General features: G+C 51.2%; 2 protein-coding genes across 6 annotated transcripts in view; one reads left to right on the top strand and one right to left on the bottom strand.

Moving 5' to 3' along the window:
• Positions 1-5202, bottom strand: part of CLIC1 (chloride intracellular channel 1) — a 30059-nt gene extending 24857 nt beyond the window's left edge. For 3 of the 5 annotated variants that reach the window (XR_001002081.1, XM_011944716.1, XM_011944717.1), the window contains exon 1: positions 1729-2034. Coding sequence is in view for 4 of the 5 variants with exons in the window: in XM_011944716.1 (XP_011800106.1) it covers positions 1729-1767 (39 nt within the window). In the remaining variant the exon portion in view is untranslated. Of the gene's footprint in view, positions 1-1728; positions 2035-4701; positions 4833-5170 lie in introns of those variants that run through there. The other 2 variants (XM_011944715.1, XM_011944714.1) reach the window with 2 other exon arrangements.
• Positions 5203-5395: 193 nt separating this feature from the next.
• The window catches only part of MSH5 (mutS homolog 5), a 36858-nt gene continuing 31129 nt past the window's right edge, over positions 5396-11124 (top strand). The window contains exons 1-8 of the mRNA XM_011944838.1: positions 5396-5496; positions 5888-6047; positions 6598-6721; positions 8914-8994; positions 9146-9208; positions 9919-10040; positions 10227-10336; positions 10596-10631. Coding sequence (XP_011800228.1) covers positions 5901-6047; positions 6598-6721; positions 8914-8994; positions 9146-9208; positions 9919-10040; positions 10227-10336; positions 10596-10631 — 683 coding nt within the window. The 5' untranslated portion in view covers positions 5396-5496; positions 5888-5900. The remainder of the gene's footprint in view (positions 5497-5887; positions 6048-6597; positions 6722-8913; positions 8995-9145; positions 9209-9918; positions 10041-10226; positions 10337-10595; positions 10632-11124) is intronic.

Below are 11124 nucleotides of genomic sequence, written 5' to 3' on the forward strand. Positions count from 1 at the left end.
CCTGGAGAACTTGGGAGGATCTGAATTCTGGAGAGGGAAGGGTGTGGAACTTCAGTGAGGCCAGAGTTGTAGGCTAGAAGCCTGGATTTCTGGGTTCCTGAAGGCAGTAGAGTCTGAAGACAGGAGAGGTGGGGTGGGGTCTGGGAAACAGAGCTTTAGTTCTCTAAACCTCCAACCCGAGCTGTCTTTGGCAGCTGGGTGGGGAGTCTAGTCAAGGGACCCTGGGCCTCGCCCTAGAGATGTGGAGGGCCCTACAGAGAGGGGCTGCCCTCTAATTAGCAAGTAGTGACCTCATTGGCCCAAGGGACACCTCCCCCTAAGCTGAGGGTGATTCATCTCTCGGTCTCCAGCTTCCTTCCTGTCAAGGATGTGGGGGAAGGGACCATGAGAATGAGGCCTGGGCAGCTAAGGCTACCCCCTAACCCGCTGCCAGGGTCTCCCAGCAATAGGAGGACCAAAGTCCTCTGACTGCAATAACCATCCTCTCACAGGACACAGGGCCGGAATCTCTGCGGCACAGCTTCACCCAGGAGTAAAAATAGCCCCAGCGGCGAATGTGAGAGTGAGGTGGGGACCACACCTAAGGGGGTGGACCCAAGCACGCTCTGACTTCCCCCAGCCCAGGGAGAGGGAATGGCTGCCCGAGAAACCCAAGCTGAAGGGAGAGGGAGACACAGGCAGAGACACACAAAGATGAGAGAAACAAAAGCGGGGAAGGGGAAAGAAAGGCGGCAGGAAAGTGGAGGGTGGGGAGACGTGCGTGCCAACAGAGAGACACAAACAGAGCAAAGAGAAGAGGACACTGTTACAGAAGGGAGAGAGGGGCATAGACAGGAGGTCCCAAGACTGGGGAAAGAATGCAGCAGCGGTAGGGAGGGGACCGGCCGCTGGATTCAGAGGGGAGCTGGGCAACACGGAGAAGCCTGCTGCCTGCAGTTCTGCTACCCAAATGCCATAGGACCATCTCTCCTCACCCACACCCGCAGAGAGAGAGAGTTGGGGCAAGTCTTCTACTTCTCCAACCCCCAAATCCCAAAATGCCCTAACCAAGCTCTCCTCCTCCATCGGATCTCTCTCCCACCCATCCTTGTGGTAGCTACTCACGTCCTCTTGCCACCTCCCCTTCTCTCCCTTTCCCCAGTCCTGTGGATATTCGATGCCACCCCATCACCTCTCCAGCTCTGCTTTCGAACTCTGATCCCAGTCTCCTGTTTTGTTCCACCCCCTCAAAGCTTCCCAACTTACTTGCTCTCACTCTCAGGCCTCTCTCAACACACACTCTTCCCTGAAATGTCTCCAGCCACACAAACACACACCCCTCCCCTGCTACACTACTCACCCTCACATCTTGTAGGGACACATGTCCTAACTGAGGTTCCCCTCTGTCCCTTCTAAACCCTGCTGGGCCCCCACTGTCCCTTCACCAGCTCGCTCCCTACCCCACCCCAGTCTCACTTTTGGGAATTCTCCTTTTTCTCTACTTCCCTTCCTTTAGGCTGCTAGAAACTTGCACTTTTACAAACTTTTCAGGGTTGATCCTAGAACTCTCATTACTTGCTAACAAGTTAATGTCTTCCCCTCTCAAAACCACCCCTCAACCAAAGAGTGCACGTGGGATTGGGGGTGGGAGCCAAGGAGGGAAGGGATTGGGGAGTTAAGGCTGGACTGAGGGAAACGTGGGAGTTGGCTTCCAGGAATCTGGGTGGCTGAGGAGAGAAGCGTTCTTACCTTCACGAACAATTCGACCTGCGGTTGTTCTTCAGCCATGGTTGCGTCGGGCACCAGGAAGTGGCCGTGGCTGGGGGAACTGGGAGGGGCTGGGGCCAGGAAGGCGGGTCTCACACTCAGGGACTCTCTCCCCTAGACCCAGGGCTGTCTCTTCAGTGCAACACAAACTCAATCGGACCCTATTTGCTCCCAAACTCGACCTCCCCACTAGCCCAACGCACCCCACACCCAGCTCCTCCAGCTCCGTCCCCTCCTGGGCTGGATCAGAGAGCCGCTGACTCACCCACCAGCCCCGCCCTGAACCTGGGGAGGGGACTGGAGGGGGGCGGGACTCAACGATGTAGGGAGTGGGTCCGGAAGGGGAATCCTCGGATCTCCCACAGGATGGGGATGGGGGTGTTCAGGAGGAGTCCTGAAAACCTCCTTGTTTGTCCGACTTCTCCTGAACACAAGACTCTTTTCTGCCTCAGTTTCCCTGCTTCATTAATCTGAGTACAACCCAACTGACCCTCATATAAAAAACTTGACACTAGCAGCTTAGGCACACCCGTGAAGATCCAGGGATGCGGCCTTCGAATGGAAAGGTGGTCGTTTAATCCTTCTGCATTTCTTCCAGACTCCAATCCAAATTCTGGGTTGCTGGGACTGTGGTCTGAGAGAAGAACTCGGAAGTGGAAGGCTGGGACTGCAGCCTTCCTGAGCTGCCCAGACTGGTGTCTCAGTAGGTCCTGTGCCCCCCACAGTCTACTGTCTCCAGGCCCAGCTCAGCATTAAGATTTGCAGTCCTTGTGGCCTAGAGTTGGGATTGAGTATAGAAAGTAGAGTTAGCAGCCGGGCGAGGTGGCTCACACCTGTAATCCCAGCACTTTAGGAGGCCGAAGGGGGTGGATCACCTGAGGTCAGGGAGTTGGAGACCAGCCTGGCCAACATGGTGAAACCCCATCTCTACTAAAAATACAAAAACTTGTCAGGCGTGGTGGTGGGTGCCTGTAATCCCAGCTACTCGAGAAGGCTGAGGCGGGAGAATCACTTGAACCCGGGAGGTGAAGGTTGCAGTGAGCCGAGATGGTGCCATTGCACTCCAGCCTGGGCAATAAGAGCGAACCTCCGTCTAAAAAAAAAAAAAAAAGAAGAAGAAGAAAAGAAAAATAAAATAGAGTTAGAGATAGGAAGGGAGATGACCAAGTCTTTTGCAAAGGAAACAAAAAGCTGAGGCGAGGGGCTTTGTCGCAGGGAGAGGTCTGTTCCTGTAGCTTGGTCAGCTTTGTGCTTCCACTTATGCTTCCTATTGGGGCCCCTTCCTGTGCCCTTTGTCCTCTTCTCACTGACAGGTTGCCTTGGAGATGGGGCAGAGGGGTGGGATTATCATGGCCCTGAGACAGAGCTGCCCCATCCTGAAGTATGTGTATAGGGGGTGGGGTAGGGGTGTTGTTAGCTGGTCCTGTCATGGGCATAAAGAAAGATCAGACAGAATAGTGGGAGTGGAGTCCTTGGGGACACCTAAATAAATAAGTGGGGAGGACACAGGAGGAGCAGCTCTCTCCCCAGTAACCTTGATTTCTATTAAACCTTTTATGACCTGCTGAAAAAATAAACCCAGAATTCCAGCCTCCATATCCTGAATTTCTCTCCTGTCCAACCATCCCTTTTCTATCCTGCTCTTCACCCTTTGTCCAACAGAAGACCTGGTTTTCAGTTTCAGAAAACCATGGTGGAGTGCAAGAACACAGAAGCAAAACAGGGCTTGAAACTTAAAGAACGGGAGAGACTTGGGGGAGGAGTGGGGTGGAATGACGTGATGTGCTGCTGGAAACCAGCAGTTGGTGGCTTCCTCTTGTACTTCCTCTTCTGTGGGTTTTCTCCTGCCTGTGGGAGGGCCTTTCTCTCTCCTCCCGACAGAAAGGCTATCTTTGGTGTTTGTTCCCTTGAACTGTAACATCCTATAAGGATATGATTCCATGACTATATGTGTGTGAATTTCCTCTATGGTGACCCTCAAAATCTGCACACAGGACCCCTTCCCACTGAGGGGAGGCGATCAAAGCAACTCTATTTCTCAGGGTCCGCTCCTGTTCCAACTGGTCTGTGTCCAAGAGAAGCCTTAAGTAAATGGGGCCAGCTTGAATATCAGACAGGTTTGGCAGCCTCTCCCCTGCCTCTCTTTTCTCTCCTACAGCTTTATAGCTACAGCTGCCTTGATATCAATAATGACTTTGGCTGGCTGGCATGACTACCCACTGGGTATCGTGCCTTAATTTACCAGGTGACAGGCAACGCTGCCCTCTCCTGAAACCATTCAGCAGAGCCAGGGCTGTACCCCCAAGTCCTGCATCAGAGGTTTCCCTCCATCTCACCTCCTTGCCCCTGCATTTCTCCTATCTCAGTAGCTCCTCTTTCCCTCTCCGGGCTTCTCTTTCCACTCCCTCCCCTTCCTGGGCTTGGTAAACCAGTCCCTAATCTCTTCACACCCCCATTGGAAGGTGGGTCCCTCCCTGACACTCCCCAGAGCTGTCACCAACCTCCTCCAAGTTTCTATAGCTCCATTGCTCAACAAATTTGCCAGGGGTAACCATTAACCCAGCCCTTAACTCTGTTCCCCCACTTTTCTTGCTAGAGGAGATTTTCCAATTACTGGTTAGCACAGCTAGGTCATCTCACCCCCACCATCTTTCCTAACTTCTTGGGTTGGGGGGCTGGGGAGGAATCTCCCCATCTCAGGGTATTAGGAACAAAGCTGGGGAGGATGGTGCATTTAAAGGGAATATCCTTCCTCCCTTCCTTCCTTCCTCCCTACCTTCCCTCCGTCCCTCCCTTCCTTCCTTCCTTTCCTTCTTCTCCCTAACCTCCCCCGTAACACACACACGCACAAATAAGCTTTATGGAGCAGGGACTTCGTTATGTTCACCTCTTTGAGTCTATCCCCTGGCCCAGAATAGGCACTAAATAAATAGTTGCCGAATGCATGAATGATACTTCTCTGTCTTCAGGGGTGTGTAGATGTGCGAAGGAGTATGGGCATGTCCCAATAGGGGTGTAGGTGTTCTTCTGATCAGATCTACTTCTCTCTGCCAGAGTTTGATGTAATTCGAATGCTTCCACTTCCACTTGAGGGGTTTAAATAATAAATTAGGCCCCGTCGTGCCATTATGGGGGTGGTCATACCCTGCACCCAGGAAACAGGCACGGTAGGAGGGCTGAGGCAGCAGTCCTGCTTGTTTCCGCTTATTTGAAACATCGCTCACTTAGGTCTTACTTTGTTTGCCAGGCACTGTTCTAAGCTCTGTATAAATATTAACTCAGAGGGTACAAATATTAACTTAGAGTTGTTGCAAGGAAAAAAAAAAAAAAGCGCCTCTGGCTCTTTAAGGTTGGCCGCCTCCTCAAAACTCCCGCAACGCTCCCAGACCCCTTCCCGGGACTGAGACTACGGCCCCTCGTCGACCTCGCGGGCTTTCCACTGCGTCAATCAAAGCCCAGAAACAGTGAGGGATAGAGGCCCGGCTGCTAAGCAACGGCAGAGGGCGGGAAGTTTGAACGTTCTGGACCCGCCCCGAAGGCGAATAGGCCAATCAGAGTCCAGATTCTTCAGCTACGGCAGTCTGCTTCTCCTCCTCGCCCTGTCGGATCTCTAGGCTGGATCCGGGCCTCTCCAATCAATAGCGGCTAGGAGGGCGGGGGGCGTGCGCGCGCACCTCGCCCACGCGCCGGCGCTCCTCCTGCAGACTCGTGGCGGTTGGTCAGCGGGGCGCTCTCCCGGTTGCGACTCAGGTTACTGAAAAGGCGGGAAAACGCTGCAATGGCGGCAGCTGGGGGAGGAGGAAGATAAGAGCGTGAGGCTGTGGTCCTGGCGCGTGGTTGGCAGAGGCAGAGGGATAAGACGTGCACGACTCGCCCCACAGGGCCCTCAGACCACTTCCTTCCAAAGTGCAACCTCCGCGTGACAGGAATGAGGGTGGGGCGCGTGGAGTTTCCCACAATCTGTATTTTAGTTACAAACCTGAAAATTCACCCACTGTGCCCACAGCTCTCCACGCCCCTCAGCCCTGCCACGTAGCCCTGTCGCAGAAGTACTTAGTGCTTTGCATTCTGCGCACCAGCCTACCCCGGCCTTCTCCATGAATCGTTGCCTCTGAACCGCCCTCTCTTTTTGTCTCCGCAGAGCCTCCAAGCTCATGGCCTCCTTAGGAGTGAACCCAAGCAGGACACCGCAGGGGCCAGGACCTGGGGCGGCCTCCTCTGACTTCTCCAGCCCGGCCCCAGTGCCGGGCCCCAGGGAGGCCGAGGAGGAGGAAGTTGAGGAGGAGGAGGAGCTGGCCGAGGTCTCTGAGGGGAGTAGGAACTTGAATGGAGAATTGATGGGAAGTTACAATAAAAGAGGGTTGGGGGCCGGGTGCGGTGGCTCACACCTGTAATCCCAGCACTTTGGGAGACTGAGGCAGGCGGATCACCTGAGCTGAGGAGTTCGAGACCAGCCTGGACAACATGGTGAAACCCCGTCTCTACTAAAAATACAAAAACTAGCCGAGCGTGGTGGCGCGTGCCTGTTACCCCAGCTACTGGGAAGGCTGAGGCAGGAGAATCACTCTAACCTGGAAGGCGGAGGTTGCAATGAGCTGAGATTGTGCCACTGCACTCCAGCCTGGGTGACAGAGCAAGACTCCGTCTCAAAAAAGAAAAAAGCAAAACAAAAACAGGATTGGGAAGAGCTGGGCAAGTCTCTTACCTCCTGAGTGGCTATTTCACATTCACTAAATGGGGGTGATGATACCTATCTCAGATATTTGATAAAATGATTAAATTACATAAAGCATGGCAAACCCTACACTGGAGTGATTCCAATAGTAGTTTCCTTTCTTTCTTGCTGGACAGATCCATCTATGTGTGCTGTGGAATTCAGGATACATGGGCATTGCCTACTATGATACTAGTGACTCCACTATCCACTTCATGCCAGATGCCCCAGACCACGAGAGCCTCAAGCTTCTCCAGAGAGGTGGGGACGGAACCAGGATTTCCTCTGCTCTCTGGGATTGCAAATGTGTTACACACACACACATTTTTTTTTTAGAGACAGCGTCTTACACTGTTGCCAAGGCTTGAGTGCAGTGGCGCAATCTCAGCTCACTGCAACCTCCGCCTCCTGGGTTCAAGCAGTTCTCTTGACTCAACCTCCCAAGTAGCTGGGATTACAGGCGTGTGCCGCCACACCCAGCTCATTTTTTGGTGTGTTTTTTAGTAGAGATGGGGTTTCTTTTTTTTTTTTTTTTTGAGACAGAGTCTCTCTCTGTCGCCCAGGCTGGAGTGCAGTGGCCAGATCTCAGTTCACTGCAAGCTCCGCCTCCCGGGTTCACGCCATTCTCCTGCCTCAGCCTCCCAAGTAGTTGGGACTACAGGCGCCCGCCACCTCGCCCGGCTAGTTTTTTGTATTTTTTAGTAGAGACGGGGTTTCACCGTGTTAGCCAGGATGGTCTGGATCTCCTGACCTCGTGATCCGCCCGTCTCAGCCTCCCAAAGTGCTGGGATTACAGGCTTGAACCACCGCGCCCGGCTGAGATGGGGTTTCAACAGGTTGGCCAGGGTAGTCTCAAACTCTTGACCTTATGATCTGCCCAACTTGGCCTCCTAAAGTGCTAGGACTACAGACGTGAGCTATCACGCCTAGCCACGTTTCACTTACATTAACTCACCTCACTGTCTAGCATATTTTGTGTTGCTGTAAGGAAATACCTGAGTCTGGGTAATCTGTAAAAAAAAAAAAAAAAGTTTTTATTTGGCTTATGATTCTGGATGGTTGGAAAGCTCAAAATTTGGCATCTTCATTTGGTAAGGGCCTCAGGCTGCTTCAACTCATGGAAGAAGGGAAGGCAGGGTGTGCAGAGGTCACATGGCAGAGAAGAAGTAAGTGGGAGACAGATGCCAATCTCTTTTTGACAACCAGCTTTGTTAGGAACTAATAGAGTGAGAACCACTCACACATACCCACCAACACACTCCAGGAAGGGCACTAATCTGTTCATGAACAATCCACTCCCATCACCCACACACCTCCTGCTAGGCCCTACCTCACAACACTATCACACTGGGGATTAAATTTCAACACAAGATTTGGTGGGGACAAATCACATCCAAAGTATAGCACTGACTCAATATATTTTACAGTTGCCTCACAGAGGCTCCATCTTTTGTTTTTACTAATTCATTTCATTATTTAACAAATATTTGTGATGTTGTTTTTTGATTTGTTTGGTTGCTTTTTTTTGAGACGCTGTCTCGCTCTGTCACTTAGACTGGAAGTGTAGTGGTGCAATCTTGGCTCACTGCAACCTCTGCCTCCAGGATTGAAGGGATTCTCCTGCCTCAGCCTCCCGAGTAGCTGGGATTACAGGCATCTGCCACCATGCCTGGCTAACTTTTATTTTTTTATTTTTTATTTATTTATTTTTTTTGAGATGGAGTCTCGCTCTGTCGCCCAGGCTGGAGTGCAGTGGCCGGACCTCAGCTCACTGCAAGCTCCGCCTCCCAGGTTCACGCCATTCTCCTGCCTCAGCCTCCCGAGTAGCTGGGACTACAGGCGCCCGCCACCTCGCCCGGCTAGTTTTTTGTATTTTTTGGTAGAGACGGTTTCACCGTGTTAGCCAGGATGGTCTCGATCTCCTCACCTCGTGATCCGCCCGTCTTGGCCTCCCAAAGTGCTGGGATTACAGGCTTGAGCCACCGCGCCCGGCCAACTTTTATATTTTTAGTAGAGATGGGGTTTCACCACGTTGGCCAGGCTTGTCTTGAGCTCCTGGCCTCCAGTGATCCGCCTGCCTTGGCCTCCCAAAGGGCAGGAATTACAGGCATGAGCTACTGTGCCTGGCCACAAAGGTATGTGATGTATTTACGGTGTTTCAGGTGCCTCAGATTCAGCCCTGGGCAAATCAGTCACATCTGTTCTCCAGGGGTTTACAGTTTAGTGACAATATCCAGAGCATCCCACTTCCCTCCCACCATCCCACCACTCTTATTACTTTTTTAAATCTCATTCCTAACTTCTAGCTATGTTCCCGATGTGCAGATCACTTCCTACTCCTAGGGAGGAAATGTTTTTGAGAAGGAGAGGGGTAGGAAGAGGAGGGCCATGGGTTTTCTCGTAGTCAAAGACAGAGATCCTTTAACTCATTTGATCTCTATTCTCCTTCCAAGTTCTGGATGAGATCAATCCCCAGTCTGTTGTTACAAGTGCCAAACAGGATGAGAATATGACTCGATTTCTGGGAAAGCTTGGTAAGAACTTGGTAAAAGATAGAGGGAAAATGGGGAAGGACTAATGTATGGAATGTTCCAGGGGGCTAGAATTGGGTGAGAGGGAGTGGCAGACAGAGGTAGAAGGACTGAGATGTACAGAATGATAGCCTTTTCTTTGCCTCCCCAACAGCCTCCCAGGAGCACAGACAGCCTAAAAGACCTGAAATCGTATTTTTGCCAAGTGTGGATTTTGGTATTCCTTCCTTTTGCTTTGCATAATTCCCTGTTTCGGTGTCTCATTCTTTCCCGCTAACTCTACCTTCATCATCACAGATCTCCCCTCTGCCTTGTGTCATCCTAAACCTTTGTGCTCCTCACCCCTATGACCAGTCCCCACAAGATCTCTCCTGCTCCCTACCCTTTAATAATCTGCAGCTTATTGGGAAGCCTCTGCTTAAGTCATGTGTAGGGATGAGGGCCTCCCCTGAGGAGTGGTGACAATTTTTGGACAGATTTTATTGTTGGAATTTCTCCCATTAAGTTAAAGCTTTTTATCACAAAACCAAAAGTCACTGCCTCAGTGACCCTTATTATGATCCATAAGGCACTTCCATAACCTTCCTGGGTTTACAGTAAGAGCAGGAGTGTACTATCCTAATTAGATATTAAGGGATTAGTGTTACTAGTTCTATTAATATCATCATTTTGACCAAAATCCTCAATTCCAGACAGATATCATACTTTCCTCAGCCATTTATCTTTCTCAGGCTGTGCTTTCAGCCAAATAAAAAGAGAATTAGACTAAGAATCTGAAAATTTGGTTCTTGCTTTAGCTTTCCATTAACTGCTTGTGTGAGCTTGGGCAAGTCAAATCATCTCTCTTGCTTCTATGGTCTCATTCTTAAAATGGGGTGAAAAAATTGAGCTACAAGACCTTTCACTTTGCTTGCCTCCCTCAAATAGGTCTGGAGATAAGCAAACAACGCCTCCTTTCTGGAAACTACTCCTTCATCCCAGACTCCATGACTGCCACTGAGAAAATCCTCTTCCTCTCTTCCATTATTCCCTTTGACTGCCTCCTCACAGTGAGATTGGTCCTGCGGGATAAGGGCTGGGAGGCGGCAGGTTGGAGAAAGGCACAAAAACCCCAGTGCTAGGGCTGAGTTCTGGGAGGTACCGGCCTAGCCCTGGAAAATAATAACTTTCCCTGGTGCTCTGCAGCCCCCAGGAGATTAAGATTTACCCCAATTCCACTGCTGATCCCCTCCCAGGTTCGAGCACTTGGAGGGCTGCTGAAGTTCCTGGGTCGAAGAAGAATTGGGGTTGAACTGGAAGACTATAATGTCAGCGTCCCCATCCTGGGCTTTAAGAAATTTATGTTGTAGGTGATTCGCCCCAACTCCAACCAAAGTAATGTGGGATTGGGAGGCCTGAAAAGTAAAATGGGGGGTGGGGTGTGGGTGTGGCTGTGACCCAGTGGGTCAAGTGCTCTAGGACACCCGGGAGAACCTAAGGGCTTATGGGACTTTGGGAAGAAGACTGGGACAATATTCAGAAAGGAGGGCAAAGAAAGTGGAGTTGTGGAATGAACTCAGACCCCTCATACCCCAGCCCCCTTCCTGCTTGTTTTCTGTCCTCAGGACTCATCTTGTGAACATAGATCAAGACACTTACAGGTAAAGAGGTGGAGGCATGCTGCTGTCTCTGGGGTGGGAGAAGGATTAAGTTTAATGCCCCAGTAATCCTAATGAGGCTCTAGTTTCCCTAATCCTGGGGCTATTAAGATCTCTCTCCTTGAAGGAAAGGGAAGGGGGGCTTTGAGGGTAGGAGAGGAAGAAAAGCATAAAGATATTAACTTTCTTTCTGTAGGGAGAAACTGAGGCAAAGAAAAGTAAGGGACAAACCTTACATCAAGATGTGATCTCGGCTGGGCTCGGTGGCTCGTGCCTGTAATCCCCGCACTTTGGGAGGCCAAGGCGGGTGGATCGCCTGAGGTCAGGAGTTCGAGATCAGCCTGACCAATATGGTGAAACCCCGTCTCTACTAAAAATACAAAAATGAGCTGGATGTGTTGTGCGCCTGTAATCCCAGCTACTCAGGAGGCTAAGACAGGAGGATTGCTTGAACCCAGGTGGCAGAGGTTGCAGTGAGCTGAAATTGCACCACTGC

This window comes from Colobus angolensis, unplaced genomic scaffold (assembly GCF_000951035.1).
Source record: "Colobus angolensis palliatus isolate OR3802 unplaced genomic scaffold, Cang.pa_1.0 Scaffold236, whole genome shotgun sequence".
NCBI classification, from domain to species: domain Eukaryota; kingdom Metazoa; phylum Chordata; class Mammalia; order Primates; family Cercopithecidae; genus Colobus; species Colobus angolensis.